This window comes from Neopelma chrysocephalum, unplaced genomic scaffold, assembly GCF_003984885.1.
Source record: "Neopelma chrysocephalum unplaced genomic scaffold, ASM398488v2 Primary Assembly neopelma1_62, whole genome shotgun sequence".
Classification (NCBI taxonomy): domain Eukaryota; kingdom Metazoa; phylum Chordata; class Aves; order Passeriformes; family Pipridae; genus Neopelma; species Neopelma chrysocephalum.
Window position 1 is genome coordinate 6722315 of NW_020897719.1, and position 20695 is coordinate 6743009.

General features: G+C 37.4%; 1 protein-coding gene across 1 annotated transcript in view; it reads right to left on the reverse strand.

Moving 5' to 3' along the window:
* Positions 1 to 714: 714 nt before the first annotated feature.
* The window catches only part of DOCK4 (dedicator of cytokinesis 4), a 161412-nt gene continuing 141431 nt past the window's right edge, over positions 715 to 20695 (reverse strand). Inside the window, exons 43-54 of the mRNA XM_027682186.1 lie at positions 20431 to 20607; positions 17795 to 17878; positions 15943 to 16062; positions 15479 to 15600; positions 15082 to 15202; positions 14485 to 14566; positions 14161 to 14270; positions 12855 to 13022; positions 10579 to 10651; positions 8049 to 8162; positions 7068 to 7129; positions 715 to 3803 (exon numbers count right to left, since the gene is read on the reverse strand). Coding sequence (XP_027537987.1) covers positions 3378 to 3803; positions 7068 to 7129; positions 8049 to 8162; positions 10579 to 10651; positions 12855 to 13022; positions 14161 to 14270; positions 14485 to 14566; positions 15082 to 15202; positions 15479 to 15600; positions 15943 to 16062; positions 17795 to 17878; positions 20431 to 20607 — 1659 coding nt within the window. The 3' untranslated portion in view covers positions 715 to 3377. The remainder of the gene's footprint in view (positions 3804 to 7067; positions 7130 to 8048; positions 8163 to 10578; positions 10652 to 12854; positions 13023 to 14160; positions 14271 to 14484; positions 14567 to 15081; positions 15203 to 15478; positions 15601 to 15942; positions 16063 to 17794; positions 17879 to 20430; positions 20608 to 20695) is intronic.

The following is a 20695-nucleotide window of genomic DNA, read 5'->3' on the forward strand; positions in this document are numbered from 1 at the left end:
GGACTTTACCCTTCGGCCAGCATATGTCAAGGCTCTGCCCAAATCAGCAGAAAATCTATCTACCAACAGGAGTAAGTAACCTGGGGTTACTGAGACAGTGCTACTACATGCCTCACCGACCACAGTTACATCAAAACAAGATGTTTTTCATCATTTATACCTCAGGCGCTGACTCCTGCCTATTGGTATGTTTCTGCTCAGCTGCTGTGCTTTTTGCAGGTGCTGTTGGACAATCAGTGAAGAACGGTCAGGTAAGAGGGCACTTTCATACAGAAGAGAAGATTTCCACATAGCTAGACCCTGTTCTGTGTGAACAGGGCTATAACTGCACTACCCTGAAACTTTTACTACACAGGGGAAACCAGGTTGTGCTTCTTTCAGGACACAGGCTATTGGCTATGATCTGACCTGGAACATCAGAATTGAGTTCACTCCCACTACAGGGGTATTACCCCATCATGAGAACCAGTCTGAATTGCATCATAGTAAAGGCAGCCAGGCGAGTTCGTAGATGCTTCTGTGGCATCTCAAAGATACTATATTTGAGATGCTGGTATTTGAATACAAGATCATCTCACCTATTATGCATAAATTGGCTAACATTCAAGGTATAGAGTAGTAACAGCAACTTATTCTCATAGGTCCTCCTAGATGAGCTTCTGAATTATTCATCGTCATCCAGAAAGTGCTAAAATTATATTTATGACTAATACATAAAATTCAAACAAGACCTTTATTTACATTAGGTTTTCAAGCGCTCGGTGTTGCAACATACATAACAAAATTCCGTACTACATTTTTTATAAGTAATCAGGTTGAAAGGCTGATCTACAAAATCAATTTGTCAAAACTGGCTAAGCAGAAAATGTGTCAACTCAGTTTTAGAGTTCTCTGTCAATTTTACACTGTTTGCTATTGTTCAGAGTATTCCTCATGTCATGGTTATAAAAACAGAGCACTCATGCAGGTTAATTTACAATGAACTCCCTAGTTTTATGTTCTTCAGTTGTTCAGAAGAGCAGGTCAATACTCTCCACCTTGTCTCACAAAGCAATTATGGATCCAAATAGGGAGAAAACTCAATCCATCGGGAGATGGTGCACAGAAAAAAAAAAGGATTTAGCAAGACAAGGATTCAGAACTTTCACTCTGTGACAAACTGAATTATAATCTCTCATTCTGCAGAAAACAAGGTACTGTAAAGATTAATCAAGTTCATTTATTCCATATTAACATTACGCAGTAATCAATATGAGTGTCTAGGTAAACAGAGACTTTTTAAATGTTTTGCTGCAAAGCTGACCAGTAATGCACACAAATAATGAAGTCATCAACTCTGTTTACTGCCAGAAATAAAAAAAAATGGCTTCAGGAGCAGATAACACTGATTCATACTGTGCTCAAGCACTAGTCAACAAAATCTATTAAACTACACAGGTTGAAAAAAAATCCAAGCAGTTTTGTTATCTTACTTGTGACACCTTATTTAAATTTCAGGCATTAATTCTTTATATCAGCATAAATATGTAGCCTTCTACAACTTTTATGATGTGGTTACAGACACAAAACTGTTATAGAAGAAAGCAAGAGCTAGTTCAAGGAATTTCAGACTTTGAAATCAGCAAGATAAAAAGCTAAAATTCATATGTTCCTTTTCAAGTTATGAATACTTTCACTAAAACATAAATATCTTAACATATATTATTTTTTCTGACATTCAAAATTGTAAAGTCAATATGGCAGAATTATTGTTAAAAGCACATATTTACAAATATTCTTTTTTCCATACATAAAGTATTTGGCATAATTATAACAATCTTACTGCATACACAACTGTTTGCTTCTTTTTCACATAATGGTACAATCCTTATTAAAATTTACCAATTATGTACAAAAATACTTGAACATTTATTATAGAAAACCTCTATTACTACCGTCAACAGCCTGTAACTGCTGAAGGTTTAATTGAGAGAATATAAAAAAGTGGTCACTTTCTTCCAGTAAACTATCAACAAATCAAACACAGCTAAAATCAACATGAGTTTCCCAACAAAAGAGGGAGAATATTTTTAACAGCATGATTTAAAATGCAGTTCACACATCTGTTCCCAAGCACATTTAAACAGTCAGTAAAAGAAAGAGGATACAAAAACTACATACAGAAGGTGCTTTTTTTCCCTTCCCCTCCATATTCCTACATGTTGGCATTAGCTTTCTAAAGCTCTTCAGATGCCAGTCACTAAAATACAACCTAAGGCCAAACACCGTTCTGCTACAATAAAGATGATGGTGATGAACTCAAGCTAAAAAGCAAATCCAAAACCAAAACCTGGCTCCAATGGCACATACATATTGAAGAACTGTTCAGAATTTTTGCCAGATTTTTACAAAATTATTAAGAATGTTTGCAATTAGCTTTTGAAATGTATGGATCAATAACCAGCAATTTGTATTTTCAAAAATTTGCTCATTTAGTGAATTGCCTTGTTACTAGTCAGTACTGATCCTTGTACACAAGTTAAACAAACAATTCATTGGTATCTATTTCATACGTAGATTGTATTCTAGGGTGAACTTCCAAAAAAAGCAGAGAGCCTCCACTAGCAAACTGCTCACTTTGAACAAACCCCAAAACTAAAACAACAAAAGTACATCTACTGGAAGAATAAAAGTAAATTGCACCTCAAAAAGAAAAAGGATGTGTCAGGTACAATAATACATTAATGGCACAAAACCTTATCAGGATTCACCAGAATGGTGCTGTACACTGAATGAAATGCAGGTATTTATCCATCTTAAAAATAACATAAGTGTGTTTCAAAAATTCCAAACCACATTCTTACAACAGTTCTCTGCAGTATAACTTGCATTATATCCCAGTTTTTCCACATACATTTAAAATGACCAACTTGTTCATAAGAGAAATGCCTTTCAGCCTATTTGCAGAAACAACCTAGTCTACAGACTACTTTGTTAGAAAGCGTGCATTTATCTTTAGTAGTAAAGATCCAGTCAGTATATTCTGCATTTTGTAAGAAGCATTCGGCTCACTCAGATGAGAGTTGTAGGGTTTTAAATTTAATTTTTTAAATAAAAATAATGTACAAATAAAAGCATTTATCAGTATTCACCACCATAAAATTAAAAAAAAAACAACCAACAATCCTCTCATTCATGCTTCCTATAATACCTGGCAACCTAAATTAGTAATTTCATTTCAAATGTGCAACATAATATTAATAAGCGTTTCCAAATTACTCAAAAGAAAAGGTGGGCAAAGTATTAAAGTGCCTAACTAAACCAGTTTTACCATTTTTAAAAAATATTATTTCTTAAACAGTAAAGAATTGGTTGCAATTAAATATAAAAGTGGCTTCTCATAGCTGAGAGACTTTGCGGGGCAGAGGCCTGGGCCGGGGAACCTGCTCAGTCCTCCTGCTGCTGTTTTCCAGGTTATTTGGCCGAACCAGCTGTGGCTTGGGTGGCAGTGCTGGTGGGTCTGTGGTGGGTGGGATGGAGAGGCTGTGAGGTAGAGGAACGGGTCGTTTCAAAGTCCGCTCATACACGCTGTAGGGTGGTGGGGTTTTGCTTTCTTTTCTCACAGGCTCCTCAGAAACGCTGTAGCTTGGGACAGTCACTGCTGGTTCACTGCCTTGGCTTTCAAAGCCTGATGTCTCTGATGTGCTACATCGGCTGAGCGAAGAGATGCCACTGCTGTAACTCCCTGACAGTGCCGGAGAGTTTGATATGAGCCCCGAGGAATGATACTCCACTGGAGATGGTGTGAATGATTGCACAGACCCCTGCTCAAAAAAAGGGAGGAAGAAGAATTTACCTGGGGTATATGAGAGAGATTGTTTCTGTGCTAAGACTGAAAACACACATAGATACAGTGCATGGACTCTGAGCTTTGATAAACATAAATGGCTATGCCTGTGTTAAATCAAGATCTAGTAAGAAACCAATAAAAAGCTCATTTCAATAGTGCCTGGGTACATCTTAGATAGTGCTCATGCCAGTAATTCGTGTAAGTGGAAGTAAAACTGCATTTAAATGTTATCTTACTATCACAATACACTGGAAAAATCTGGAAGCCTTTAAAATGCACTCTTAGTTTTCCCAGCTGCAAGTGGAACACATCACCTGGCATAGGGAATACCTGGGGGTGTCCTGCCCCCTAACGCCAAAGCGCAGGTCTTGCAGCCCAGCCACTGCTGCTATTGCAGGCTCTCATATCCCAAATTCAGTTTCCAAAGCTTTTCCTCACAGCTTTAGTGCATCATCATGCAGTGACAAGTGCATTTACATTGTGGCATCGTTTCCAAGTGCACCATAATATCAGCGTTGGAGGGGAAGCCCAAAGCAGGTGTCAAGGTAAGAGCTGCTGCTGGGGGCCAGCCCCCTTCAGCCGCTGTTCCTGCTCCCCTTCAGCAGCAGCAGCAGGATGGCAGGAGGTGAAGGCATCACTGCTGCTGCAGACAGCATTTTTACCTGCAGATTCTCCATCCTTCCTCTCCCCCATCTCCCAGGTGTTCCTTGGACACACAAACACACCACACCAGCTTAGAGACAAGGGCACAGGTAGCCAGGGGCTGCATCAGCAGCCTCGCAGGCCTCTCAGGGATGGTGAGATACAGGAAGCTGAGGGCCCAAGCAGCAACAACAGCGCTGATAAAAAATAAAAGGCAGGGACAATAAAGGCCTACCTAAAAACATCAAGCAATCCTATTCCAGTGAAGCAACTTCAACTGAAAATTGTAAAAGGTTAGCCCCCACTGTCCAAGTTGAAAAGTTGTTGCAACACATCTAATTTTGACCGGAGTCATCTGAGACAATACAGACTTAATGGCCTCAGGCATAGGCTAAAAAAAGGGATGGAGGAATCACGTTAAAGAAAAATTTCTCACTCCAGTTGTTGTTAGCCTGGTTGGTGCTCAAGCTGCTCAGCTTAAGGTGAGGTGTGAGCCATGCAAAAAGGATGGGACTAAAGGAAGAGGAGAGGGGCAGGGGTGTATAGAGCTGGCTACACTGACTTTATGCTGTTGAGATAATTTTAGTTATCCATCTAGGACTGGATCCACAGAACACTGAAATCAAAGGGGAAAAATATTTAATTAACATCAGTGGGTTTTGTATACTAGGATGACCTTCTCTGGAAGCACACTGTTGGAACACAAGCTAAACATTAAGGCCCTGTATATGGCTATGGCAAAGCAGAGCAAGTTTTATTTAAAGCTCAATACATGATGAAGACATTTCAGTCGTTTTGAGGAGCCTGTTTAACTACTTGCTTCATGTTCCATTCCTCTGCATGTGAGGAGGCTGTAGCTGCACTCCTACTCCCACAAACATCCAGGGTCAAGGTTTTCAAGTAAATTATATATTTGGCTCCATTTCCAAGAACACTTGACACTTGGATTAAGTGACCACAGATAAGATTTAGGACCTTTGCTTTTGTCATTCTGAACAAGAGGAAGTACGTGTAAAGCCGGCAGGGGTAAGCACTTGCTTCCTGACAGCAGTGCAGCCTGCTTTCATCAATACACAATCTAGACACCAATAGTCTGGAAATTCATGCTCAAAGTGAGATCCAGCAGCTGTCAGAAGTATTTTGGGCCAGCATTCCTCTCCCAAGCAGCAATCCAGACTTTGTCTGTAAAATGCTTGAATTCTGTCCAGACCTCTAGAAGGAAAATGCTAGGACAAACTTCAAACATCCCTAAAAATCATCAGTACCAAATCCATTCAGGCAAAAAACAAAGTCACTCATCTTTGTACAGATCCTAATGCTCTAAAGAGCTTCCTAGTAAGCAGTTAGTGCAAAACCTGGGATTGGTGCTCACTTCAGCAAAAGGGACACTATAGTAATAGGACTATGGGCACTCTGCTGGCACAACTGCTCCGTGTTGACCTCAGACCACAGTGCAGCCCAAGTAGAAATGTTACAGATTTATGGGAAGACAAACAGGAGAAAGACTATGGACTTGTGATTGGGGACCTCAAGGGGAAAGGAAATATTTTGGGGTGTCACTTTCCTCCTCAGGCAATTTGTACCTCTGTAGTATTAGTTAGGCATTGGGTTGCTGAGGGGCCATTTTGGCAGGGCTGTCTCCCTCTGCCCTTGCACCTGAGTGCCTGAAGCACCAGTCTTGCTCCTTTCTATTTGCTCTCCTTCCACATTGTTGAGTCTAGTATTTCTAACTGCAGAATTATCTCTGCTTCAATGGTGTGGTAAAGGCTATGCCCAAGACTAATGTGCAGTCTGTCAGTATTGGGGTTTGCATGGAATAAGCAGGTTCCACGTTCATGTCTTCCAGTGCTGTGGAATACACAGATTTCTGAGTCAAGTTTTCCAGCAAAAAAGCGGGTACCAATATACGGGTACCAACACATTCAAATATCTTGAAATAGAAAGGAAACCTACTCAGTTTAGCCTGGATCCCCAATTGCTTTGGGTGTTTAACTGCTAGAGAACAACCAATGCTTATTCACAGCCTATTGCTTAATGTATCCTACTGGCAGGTGTCAAACTACTTCCAACTTCTTACACAACCTCTCTGGATCATTCTGCAGAGGAAACGGACACTAAAATGACCGAAGCAGGGGTTACTCTCTAACATACCCTCTAATCTAACAGCCCTGAATGCTGGAAGAATAAGAAGAATGGGTTGCACGACAGGTTCTCCTTAGCTGGCATCTCTCCTTTTTCCACTGTTAGAGACAGAATTCTGGAGTAGGTGGGCCATTGGACACCTCTTACATGCATTTCTTACTCTCTCTTCTGTCCACTGACTCTGGTGAGCTTGATTATCCGTGTGAGAGAGAAGCCTGATATTGAGACACTAAAGAGTCTGAGGATTAGGTTTCTTGCCTGCATTTTTTAAAATCTTCAGAGCTGCTGCAATTATTATGGCTACTTATTCTTGTGAATGGTTTTTGTATAGGTATATGATAATGAAAAGAATACATAATTTAATCCCAAATCATGTACATTATATATATACACTATCTACTCCAGAACACACAAGATCTGACCACAAAGGCAATTCACTGCAATAAGACATTACCTTCATTGGTGATCTGCCAGCAGGAGAAGGGGAAACAGAGGCTATGTGTCTTGCTGGTGATGCTGTAAAGTTAGAAAGATTTCAGTGCACTCTTGGCATTACAATTTTCACTAAGAAATCTTTTTAAGTGGATAGGAGATCATTTGATACATAGACATTATCTCTCGTTCCCTCTAGGTACTTTCCTGATGGTTGTAAAGAGTTTTGGAGATTTTATTTATTTTACTTTTTTCTCAGGATGATCTTGCAGTACAACCAAGTATAAGAAATTTCTGCATCTGCCTTTTCTGACAAATTTGACATTGCTGTAAATCGGTTTATATCCTAACAAATGATAAAAGAATTTTAAAAAAGAGTCAGTATTACAACTTTTCACTTTTTTTTCTTCAGAAATATATTATGTATATGTATGTCAAATAAGAAAAAGGACAATACATAATATATCAAACATTTACCTGCAAATATACTGGAAACATGCCTGGACATACTCTGAGGCATAAGTCTAATATGCAAAAAGTGTATTCACACCCTTGAGAACAATTATATTGATAGTATCACTCAAGCAGCCTTCTCTTTAAATGAAAATTAATCTTTTCAAAGGCAAATTGGTTATAGTAACAGAACTCATGTACCTGCATGATTGCTGTGCATTTTCTGGTCAGTAAGATTCTTTGTGGTTAATGAACATTTCTGATTGCTAACCTCCAATTATCATAAAATCAAACGACTAAATCTGATCATATTCCCTAGTACTAGCATGAACTGTCTGAAACTACTCAGTCATTAAGTGAAGGGGCAGAGTATTGGAAACAGAGTACTTCAGAGAATATTAACAAGATTAAAATACCCACAGAGGCAGTTCTACAGCCTTTCATGTAAGAAATCAAATAATAAGCTAACCTGCCCGAGAAGTTAAACATTAATCAGAGTGGAAAGAACCCTAAAGTACTGGAGCTTTGCCTGAAATGTCCATTAACTCACCAGTCTGTGCAGGTCTTGGTGGCACAGGAGGAGATATAAGCTTTCCACTTTCTGATGTGTTTCTGGCTTCCTTCCCACTATCCAGGCTCCAGCTGCTTGGGGTGGTGTTTACAGCTGGAAGAGAATGAAAAAGCTGTCACAGGCATCAACAATTCCAGTTCTTTGACTTGCCTTTATCCAGGAGAGTAAGAATACACAGAGTGAAAATGATAAACAGCTTAATAAGCATGCCTGAAAAGCCCTCATGATTACATCACCACTTGCAAAGCTCCTAAATAACAGCTGTCAGTCTCCTAGTTGCCTGATGTATGCATCTGGCCCTCAGGTCAGTTTGTGACTGTATAGCACTGGGGGCCATCAACAGCAGCAGCTGAGATAGCATTCTGGTGCACTGCAAATCCAGCCACAAAGGGAGATAAGCTTGAAGCCTGTTAATGTAATCAGTTTATCTTTGCACCAGACTCCTATTTAGAGGTTTCCAGGCAAAGGGGAACAGACTATTCGTAAACTATTTCCATTAACTCATTTTATACACAGAAGGGACTAGACAAAGGAACTTGCCAAATTCCAATCAACCTTCTTCATAAAACTTTCCATGCTAACAGTCTTTTGTTGCCCACATAGACTACATAAAATGAAGGGAGTAAAAATTGGAAGAAATTGAAAGCGTCTGACAGAAAAAAATCAAATTAAGAAATTATCACAGACTGAGAAAATTTCTATGCACTGTTTTTATCCATGGTCAAGGATCTCTGCTTAATCATGTAAATTGACTATCACCTTGACATGCATAAAATTGGCTGTAGTATTTCTTTGTGTTTTAGCTTTACCAAATTCCATGACTTTAACTGAATGATCACATAAGGTCTGGAACAGCTTCCCTGATAGAACTGGATTATCTCATGTTATCAAGAAGTCACCAATATTGGAAAGAAGCCACATAGATAGAAAGACAGGGCATTTAACATGGACAGGACAAAAGCTAATTTGAAATACACAACTTTCATTACATTTATTGTTAAAAAAAAAAAGAGTGGGAAAAAAAAAATGCTTCAAAACTTCCCCCTTCACTCCCCAAAAACATCTTCAAAGCCTCAAACATCTTGCCCTGCTGTGACAGTTTCCTTCTAGTTTGTTTGTTTCAATTGTGAGTAGTGAATCACATGCAAGGATCCTGCGCTTATTTCCAAAGATGAAACAAAAAGCAAAGTATTGTTGCTAACTGATGGCATCAATTATTGCTATTATAGCAACACTGAGAGCTCTCAGGATTGCAATCCCACTATACACCAGACTTAATACAGTAAGTACAGTACAAATTATATTGGTTTCATATCTGTAACAATATTGTTACAGTATAATTGCACAGTAGTTGACCCTGGGAACAGTGCACAGAATAATCTATTTTCTAGAGGATAATTTTGCTTTTTATTGCCAAAATATTCAATACAGTGTTTGCTTTTTATTGTAAGCTGTCACCTAGCAGTATGGCTTTGCCCTCATCCTAAAAACTACTTGGCACCAGACCTAGGTACTTCAAATGTCTGAATCTCTTGACAAACCAAATTTTTTCTTTTAAGTCATTTAAGCAGTCAGTTCTTTGGACTCCTAAAACCTCCAGAAGATAATATTTTATTTTAACAATTCTGTGATCTACTTGGCTGCATAGGCCAGTGGAAAAGTTTTGCCATTTCCATGTTAAATTATTTCATATGATTTTCAGTCCTGTGAAAAATTCCACCTGAGCTTTCATAAAAACTTGGACACAAAAATACCTAAAAAAACAGCTCTTATTGAAGAAAATCTGATTCCTGGTCAGTTCTTGTTACAGTATATTCTTCAAATATATACCTATTGAACTGTATCCTTTATTCAGCATACCACAAAGGTTCCATAATGAAATGATGGAGCATATTATGGATGTGAAGCACATAATGAAATCATGGCACAATAACTATGCCAACAATATTGGATTTCCCCATGCGCAAAATTATGAAAGGCAATATTTTGTCTACAGAAATGTATACATTTCTCATCTACTGAAATTAAAAGAAAAAATCCCCCAAAATCAACAAACCACAAATTGCTCTTTTCCGTGAGAGTGTAACAAAAGCACACTGATTTATATTTGGTAAAGAAGACTTGCAGGTACCAACTTCTACCCAACTCTTTAGCTTCTTTCTGCCCCAGTCTCCAGAAGTTGGCTCATTGCCCCATTTATCTCTCTCAAGAAGCAGAAAAGACAGCTCTCACATGCAGCAGGCTGCAACCTGCTGCTCCATCACCCACTCCTGCAAACTTCTGGGCTTCTTTTGAGTACAACGCTTCATTCAAACACCATGTTCTCCCCTTTTTGGCAAAGTATATTGAAACTTAAGATTGTTAGCATAATTTAGTTAGTCAGTCAGAATGTTTTGACACATGGAGATGACAGTATGTACTCAAAAGAATTGGCATTCTACAGGAACGTGAGAGATTAATTAAATTTTCATTGCTTCCAAGACTGGTATGTTGCAGCATTTCCACTCACCTTTATCAGGGCCAGGTAGATTGGAATCACTTCGTGGCAAAGCACCATCTCCAATATGATTGAACAGCAGTCTCTGTAAATTGAGAACAGCATGGTTTACATACAGCTGCTGTTGTATTTCGGTAGCCTTTAAAAAAACAAATATATTTTTGTTATTATCCCTACTACACAGGTCTACTTTGGAGGTAGAGTGATAAACGAGACCTAAGAACCTAAACAGTTTAATAAAAGTATGTGTATACAGAAAGGGAGTAGACTAGTTTTCTGAAAACTGTACACACTGAAATCAGAGAGAGGATTATTATTATCTACTGAGTTCTGACAGTTTCCAGCACCTCAAAAACCAAAATAAAGCTCATTCTTCAACTGGTATCTTGACAGATTACTAAACAAATAGAGGGATAGATCTGCAAAAATTTCATTACAGAATCAGGATCTGAATAAGGTGTAATGTTTGACAATATGCAAGTTATGGCTGTTACCTCAGAAAAGTTTTGCGTATTGTTTTCCAACCCTGACTTTTTTGGTAATAGTGTTCTTACTTCTCTAGTAGATAAGAGCTGACCCATAAAGTGTGTTTGTCTTTCCTTTTCTGATTATTCATTTATTTAAAGAATCACAGTAAATTTATGAACCAATTTTAAAATTCCATTAGTTACTTTTTTTGGCAGCTTTCAAATAATCCATAGTCACTGGTTTGTCTTGATAGCAGATGTAAACAGCAGACAGTCAATCCTACAAGTAATTCAGATGTACTTTCCAGAGGAAATGAGAACAAGATAAACTTTACTTTTTTTCTTACTTGTTTGTTTGGGGTTTTTTGTTTTGGTTTGGGTTTTTTTTTTTTTTTTTAAGCAAGATCAGAAAATCACTGCAATCCAAATAAAATCCTAGTATTTTATCTCTTTCCACTGTTCACAGAAGACCATGCAAAATTGGTGAGGCACTATGCTGTGGTTCCACAAGATGGCAAACCCATCTGCAAAGTAATCTTCATTGATCTAATATGTTGCAGCTCCATGTTACAAAGCAAGGAACAAATAGTTGCCCAATTCAACTGGACTTTAAACACCTCGTAGAGAGAATTCTTTGGTAGACATTGAGCCGTATGTCATATGTTTGCCGTATGTCATATTAGAGTCATATTGGGTCAGGAAATATCTGTTTTCCTGAAGTTACCACTAAACTGAGGTGGTGAAACTACATATGTTCTCTAATGTGACAAAAAAGGTGTTCCTGCCTGATCTGGATTGAATTTTCACTGCCTACCAAGTCTGCAGTGCACTAGGATGTGGTGCACAAATGTTTAAGTCTGTTTTCTGTTGTGAGCTGAAGAGCGAAGGCTGAAAAAGCAACTGAAATTGGAGGAGATAAAGAGACAAAAGCTGAATGAAATACAGAGAAACAAGGACATACTAAAAGAATGAAATTTAGAACCATGTGGAAGAACAAGAGCAATCACAGGATGTTTAATGACGCGCAAATAAAAACCCCAAAAATGTGAAATTTGAAAAGCTTCATTAGGAAGAATAATAGTGCAAAAACTAAGGAGGCTTGTTGACCAGTCAATGACAGCAGGCATTCCTCTTCAGAGTATGGGAAGAGCTGGAGAGACATTGTACAATCATTCAGCCAGAGATCACAAAGCAAGCACAAATGGATGTTGACTGAAAACAGCTGTACATAACCTTGAGCATCAATTTCAATGAGGGAAGTGGATGCAGTATTGCTCTGGCCTTGTTCTATGAAGTCCATCAAACTTCCTTAAATAAGGTAGCTATGGCCTGAAAGGACTTCAAGTGCAGGAATTTGCCTGTGTATCTCATCTTTCCCAGCTGAAACACTAATGTGAAAATTGCTTTCATGAAGCTGTAACAAAGTCTTTCATAAATGGGTAGTCCTTTCCTCTTTAACTTAGCGTGAAGCTCCAACCAAGACCGTTGAAATTTAACTGGTATTAGAATAAAAGTAGAAAGGACAAGGAACAGTTTGAGCAGATAAATTCTAATTAGAGTTGCAGGCATCTCTAAGATATCTCCTTACAATTGTCCTGAGGATTTCTTTTCCCATTCTTAATCAGAAGGCAAAGAATCAGGATTTTGTTCCTAATCACAGTCCATTTTTACTGCTATGAGAACAGAGCACCAGAGAAAGAAATTCACCTTTCCCCAGAAAGATATATCTTCATTTCTGGTTATAAGGGCAGAAAAAAACTGTCAGACCTTCTCACCTTTGAAACATACTTCACTGTATGAGCAAGTTAATTTTCTACTTACCCTCTCATGGGACACTGAGGGTAGAGACAGATTGGGAGATTTTCCTGCTGGGCGAGTCTCAGAGAGAGCGGAGACTGGGCCTACGAGCTCCTCAGCCTCCCTTATGGAATCTCGGATAGAATGGGGGATACAAGTCGCATTCCACTTGGCAAAGCAAGAGTTTGTAGTCTGGGAGCAAAAATGGGATAATTTTTCTTTGCGGCAAACTGTAAAACCGCTTTATTTAAAGAACATCTCCTGATCTTTCCTGTATGCTGTTTTGGCTCCACTACCACTGAGAAAGTGCCCAGTAGATATATCTGCTGTAAGCAGAACTGTGCTTAAATCTGGCTAAGCTTCGGTATTACTTCTTAAGCCCTCAGATAACAGCATGAGGACTTAAACAGAAAAGAAATAAAAAATTAAGCCAAGAGCCAATTCAATAATTGAAGAAACAAGGGACAAGAAACGAACTAATGAGAAATCAATAAATAATTCCTAAAATAAAAGATCCTGGACTAGCAAATTGGTTTTTATTAGAGGCAAAACTTCTGGTAGAAATGAGTGTTGAAAGGAGGGCCTTTAACACTGTACTTATGTTCTCATCTTTCTCAGCTTCAGCAAGAGGTGTATTGTGTGATGGCAGATATTAAAACAGCAACTGTGTTAAAGGAAAGCACTTTAGGAAAACAGGTCCAGTAATAAGAAAAGATGAAATAAGAATTCAATATTGGCCAGTTCGCCAAGCTCATTTTGCATTTCAGAATACCCAAAAGAAACTAATTTCATAAAGACCTATATAACAGTATTTTAAGGTAAGAACACAATTCATTTTTTTCATTGAGTAACAAAATGTCTATCCTTTTTTTCTGAAACTACATTGAAAAATAGGAATTGCCACATGGAATGGGTTATTATCTCACAGTGGCTAGAATTAGCTTTCTCAGAAGAAATAAAGGGGAAGTCAACAAGGATAACCGCCACAACAACAGTTTTTCTTTCTTTTTTCTTCTTCCCTAAATAGAACAAATGTTGTTGTTCCACACAAGCAGGCTGTGTCATCTGGTAAGTTTCTGCATCTCTCTCTCACTGCATTGAGTAAATGCATAGAAACAGATCTAAACCTAGGGAAATCAAGCAGAAATGTGATCAAGTATCATGTATTCTATTCACATCTCTTTCATGTAAAATATTTTAGACTATTTGCTTATAAAAACATAAAAAATCCCTTGAAAATTAAAAACAATGAGCAGATTGAATCCGCTCGAAGTTCAGCATGTGTCTTCTGATTTATTTGTGCTCTGAGGACTCCCAACAAACTTCTTACCTGCGAAGTTTCCGAAGGAATAGGGTAGATGGCACTGCAGGGCCTCTCTCTGGGAGACAGGCAAGAGTTTTCTCGGGAATGCTTATGTTTGTCAGACAACAGAGGAGAGGCTAGAAATAAATGTGTCAAGTGATTAAATTCATGCAGTGAAACAGACATTTCAATTCTATGCTTATGACAAAGAAATCCGCTGTCCCTAATAATTCATATTCCTCAAATAATTGGCTAAATTTGATGTCTGACCAGTGATATCATGCAGACATTCAGCTGTGTAATGTATTGAGTATAAATTAATACAGTTTACCACGGGAGATGAGCACTGACCTCTGGCACTGGATGGAGCAGAACTGGTCACGTTAGGTGAAGCAGAATGAGTAGAACTCAGGCTTGAGGTAGACGGACTAGGCTGCATATAGAAGAGATGCTGTTATTATCAGATCACACTTACTAGTTTGGAAAACAAAAATTTATAGCATACTTTTCACTAGAACAAAGAACTTGTAATTTCTTAAAACAGATTATCAGTATTTTAAAAGAGCAAAACAGTATAAAGAGAATTAAACTAATTACACAGAATGTAGTAAAACATTAAATAAATATAAATGCAATTAATACAGTGAAACAATTCCATTCCACTGTGACAACTGCTCAGAAAAGTCAGATGACTTTGTATCATAGTCCATTCATTGCTCCTTATTACATTTGTAAAAAATTAATGCTTCTATTTAAAGAAGAGAAAACAGTTACATAAAAAGTTATTTCTAAGTTAATGAGGTTAACAGCCCATTTAAAAACTTGTTTTTTAAAAGAAGTATCAGTAATAATTTTGAGAATTCTGAATTAAATAATAGAAGCATTACTTCACTAAATAGCCTTGTAAGAAAGATTCTGTATAGCTTGAAGAATGACAATAATTTGTACCTGCATGTTAAAAACTTCATCTGAGCTTTCTGACTGCCCAGTGATATTGCTGACTTCAGCAGAAGCTTGGGATGACAGTGATGAGGATGAATACCGATTGACAGCTGGGTAACTCAAGGGGCTATTATAAGAATAAGGAAATACAAAATTGTTAACTCTGTCAATCATAACTTCTCATGGGAAAACAGCACAAACAGCACATATTTATTAATCTATAGTTATTTGGGAGTTGAGGGGGGAGAGAGAGAGACAGAGACACAGTATATGTACCAGCTATTCACAGCTGAAAGATACTTCAGGCAGATCATACAAGAAAGCATGCACATAATAGAAGTATTTTATGGGTCATCTTCCATGAGTAACAAAAATATGTCAGTTACTAGTATTTTAAACTTGCCTGCGTCGTGGTATTACCCTGGCGGCATCAGGGCTCATAGAAACAGGCATGGAATTCCGGCATACACGAGGACTTCCATTTGGGAAATGAACAGGACTAGCTTGTACACAGGAAGAAAATTCCTAGCAAGTTATTAAAAGAAGATTAATTCAAATGAACATAATACCATCAAGCATTTTGTAAGATACAGAGAGTAATTTCAATAGTTATATCTGCATTTTGGATCAACTTCATCATTAGTATGAAAAATATTTTAACTTTCGCTGCTGATAGTAAAATGTGACTAATTTTCTCTGCACAGTATTGAAAGTTTATGTTTCTCTTCGCTTTGTGATTCTGCAAGGCTACAAGCTGTAACGTGGACAACCAACCAAAAGATGTCACTGTTTGTTGCTTGGGAAAACGAAACTATCCTTAGTGCAGCTGAATGGTCTCCTGGTCTATCCATGCAACTGCTCATGTACCTGTATTCCCAAGCTTGACTTCATCACAAAGAACTGATCCACCAGCTTTTTGTGTAGTGGCCTCATGTCCTGCGGCACCACCTTCTCGTGCACCGCCAAGCCAAATTCTAGAATCTGGGCCTGCAGTGAGGGAAAAATATTTTTTGATGCATTTTCTTTAAGCTTTCATCATCAACTAGGATACTAATAAAAAAAATCTAACAAAATGCACATTGCCTTAAGAGCATCAATCTAAATCCCTGAAAGACATGTAATCAAACAAGGCCTAGGACCAAAAGCAGTAATACACAAGAGGATTTACGCCTCTTTCCATTTACTATTCAACTTTCCCAAAGGTTTCACCTATGCAAATTCAACTCCAATATAAAAATCACTATGGATAACATAGTGAAAAACCTGGCTAAATAGCAGCTTTACAAAGGAGCAGCATTAAACCTTAAATAAAAGCTATTTTCTACAAGAACAGTTGTAAAAAGCATGAAACAACAGCAATAGCCACATCTACCAGAAACCCTGTAATACATTTGCAAGGAAGTCCATGGTCCCCTCTCCTATTCCAACTCCCCAGAGACCTCTGTTAAAGGTGACTTTATGTATATTCTTGACACAAGGCATGACAGGCTTCAGAATAACATTACTGAAACTCTAATCGTGCTCAGATTTGGCCACAGGCATTCAAAACATTGAATTGGTTACATGAGAAATCAGATAAACTCAAAAACAAAATAGCTACAGTATGTTGTAATATCTTTGGATGAGAGCTACTAGCTGACATTTTCAGGCAGCCTGCAAGTGGGCATGCAGCTGCACAGCATCACTGACCCAAGGTCAGGACTGCAGCGCATCCATCCACATGCGCAGCCATCCCGGCACTTCTGAATGCTCCACGTTAAATCATCTGCGGGTGCCAGGTAGGCTTTAACTGCTATTGCTTGGAATTCACATTTTTGTTACAGGAAGTTATTAACTCCAGTTTTACATTGAAAAGGCTAGTGAGATTAACTACAGCTTGAAAAGAAAAAATTGCAATGTAAAATACTACACATTATCTAAATGAAAGTAAAGTGAGCTCAGTGAATCTATTCTGACTTATACTGTCTGAGGATCTGTCATTCAGCTGATCTGACCAAAAAGATACCGCAACGCTGATGAAAAGTGGAATTCCCATCTTGCCAAATTCCAATACTCTGACCTTTTTATCCTAAACTGGGAATAAAATTTGAAATTTCAGCATGCTGCATAGAACAAAGATAGGTACCTGTCAGTTAAAAAAGCTGAAATACTTTGTAAGATCTTTGATTTAAAAAAAATTTTCAGCATTTTCAAATGGAGACACTTCATATTTGAGGCTAGTAGGTCATTGTCTTACAAATGAATGAAGAAATAATGCAAAAATCATATAATGCATAGAATACTTCTCTGTTTGATTTAATCACTTGGCATTTATTTTACTGCCTACCTACTTTGCCAATTACAGTTAGATATCTTTCATTGCAATAAGATTTTTCATGCTTTTTTGCTCTTATGGAAAACCTTGTAGTGAAAATATTTGTTCTGTAATATTGGTAAAACACGTCAAAGAAATATTTGCTGAAGCCATCAAATGTTTCAATGAAATAATGTTTATTCTGTAGTAGTGATAAAATATGCTGTGCAAATATTTATGAATGAGAATGATGGAACAGGCCTCTCATTCAATCTTTAATTTAGAAGAGTTTGAAGTGATTAAGGTGATGATGGAAAGGACTAGAGAAAAAATATTAACACGACCCAGAAACCTGCTTGTATAGAAAGTTACTGTCTACTTAAAACAGTTGAGCAGGGCACCTAGTCAGTCCTTTCCCCACTGTACCTGCTCGAGCATCAGCTCTCTCAAGCGTGTGATCTTCTCTCCATCCTCTGGATGGTTCAAGATGTATTCTTTGATGAAGAATGCCTAAGCAGAATAAAATCACAAAGTAACACAAAGTGAGTAAAAACACAACTCTTTTGGGTTTGTTTGTTTTTTTTAAACAAGTTTCTAGATAATATTTTCAAATATTTTCAGAGTTCCTTTCTATTGCAATAATGGATAATACATGTTAAATAATTAATCCCGTATTAATTGGTGGAGATTATAGGTAAAAAAAATGTAACCTCTCTGGAGTGGCATTTATAAGTTGTTTAGTATCCAGGACAGATCCTGAAGTAAATTTTGAAACCTGCAAATCAGAGTTGAAGCCAAACACAGGTTACCTGAACCAAATATCTCTTCCCCAATAATTGTGACACAGAAGTTTCAAATAATTACAAAGAGTTTGATTTTCCTCTCTTTTCATACTATGAGCTTCCTTGTTCTTAAATCTAAAGACAAAAACAGTGTGGAATTGTATGCTATTATTTGTATTGAAGCTGTGACATTATCTTCTTATTCACTCTTAATATAAATAATGTTCTAAAGAACTCACAGTGGCATTGATGTCAAAAAGATATACTTCTCCCTTCAGGAGCATCTGACCAACATCCAGATACGTTCATGAGCTTACATGACTTTCCAGTCCATTTTCAGTGCTCAAATTGCACCACCTATAATACCCCAAAGTCATTTCACCCAACAGCAATGGTCTAGTCAGGGCACTCCCCTTGTTTTTTCATGATTGCATTGTTCTTAACATAATGACTATTCTACCCTGCAAGGGGATTATATTAAGTTCACAATTCTTGACAGTATTCTGTAAATAAAATGCCCAGCAGCTCATTTGAAAGATTTCTAAAGCTTTTAAAAATGCATTTGTCACAAAAAGTGTCTCTAAATATATCTGTACATACATACACATGGCTTTCTACCCATAGAGTCGAGAGGATAATAGTGGCTGGTCTGGGCTATGTTTTCCTTTTGCACCTGTCTTAGCATTTCCCTCATAGACTTCTTACTAGGTTCTCCATCCAACTTTAGCTCTTAAAATCTTTGCTATGCAGAAGCATTTGTAAATATGGGGAGCAGCAAAACTGGAGATAAATATATGCCTTCCTCTGATTCAGTTCCAAAATTTCATGCTGTGACAAAAAACCAAAGTGAAACAAATAGGAAGGGAAAAGAATTTACAGAGGAGAGGATAACAGGCACCGTAAAAGATAAGAACTGGCAAAACAACAGGAAGACATAAAAAGACTGAAAAAGGGACATGCAAAGAGACGAATGAGCGTGAAATGAAAAAAAAAAGCCTCACAATTATTGCTAGCATTTTTGATGTTTAAAACACAAATTGCTGAAAAGTTCTATTTTAAATATATAGTTAGAGGCAGAGGGCAGAAGGGAATTGAGACATGAACACTGTCTAGGAGATCAAGAATTGCAGCTAACAACAGCAATAAGAACGGAACAAGCAGCATGCTTGTGAAAAATGGAGAGCTATGCAGAGACACTGAGCTAGCTCTGACACTGTTAATTCAAACCAGACATAGTTCTGACATGACTGTATTTCTCCAGGGACTCCCTTCATGGTGCTTCACTATGTTAAACAGTTTTGTTGTTTAAAGACAGTTGGGAAACATCAAACATGTTACTGTTTTTCTTTAGTCCCACAATTTTCATAACACTGCAGTTTTGATGACAGATTCTAACACTATACTAGATTCAATTTCCTGTAGTTTCATTTAGATGCAGTTTTATCAAATTTAACACCTTTGAGTGAACAGCAAATCTTGCAGCCTTTGAGACAAGTGGACAGAATGTTATTCAATGTGACATCTTCAAAGGAACAACTAGCAGACTTAAGTATTTCATCAGACTATGGAGAAAGAGGAAGATCAAGTTGGGCTGAAAAAAAAATCCTTTCTTTTTACTGCAGTTTCAAAATTCCACAGAACTTTGCGCAAATACAGCATCCCAAACACAGTTCTCCTAAGGTTATTCAGAAATGATAATAATGACCAACAACTTTTGGGAACAAATCCAGTGTTAGACATTTCTTAATTATATGTAATTTTTTTCTAGATTTTTCTTCCCCCACAGAAAATAGCTTTCCTTAAAACTTGGAAAAGAGAAACAAGAAGGATCTAGAAAATCATGATTCTTCAAGATAATAAATTTATCGTTGAGGATTTTTTGTATATATATATATATACATATATAAAAATGAGAATGTCAGCACAACAAAGTAAATTTGCTGGTTGGCCAGAAGTAGCTCCTGACCTAGAACAGGCAATGTACTACAATAATGTACTTACAATTAACTATTTAATTGAAAATCTCCACACAAATCACTGAAGAATGTAAGGTAATTATGAATTGACTCATTGCTGGAATAAGTTTACGGTGCTATCTGCAGCAAAACAGTTGTTTCAATAAACTATACATCCTTAATATCACCTAAACCAAAATTGCAATATAGGTATAATTATAACTATTATTCATATAGTACTTTCTGTCCTTACTTCATACAGACGAGCTGCATCTGTACAAGGAAAGAAATTGGATTTTTAATAAACAGAAAATAAATTGCTTACCTCTTGGTATCTAGCAACTCCACCATTAACTGCTGCATCAATGACCCCATTTAGACACATTGTGAGAGGGTTAATGTTCTGCATCTGTCGCGTTTGACACTGACTAATCAGTGTTCTCAGCTGCTGGTTCTTATTTTCTAAGACTTCAATAGCATTCTCAAGGGGACTCATTTCCACCTGAAAAGACAGTGAGCAACGTTGCAAACAACTTAATCTTCAGTTGAAAGATGAAATAATATTATGGTTAATTTTTGATTTCTTAAAA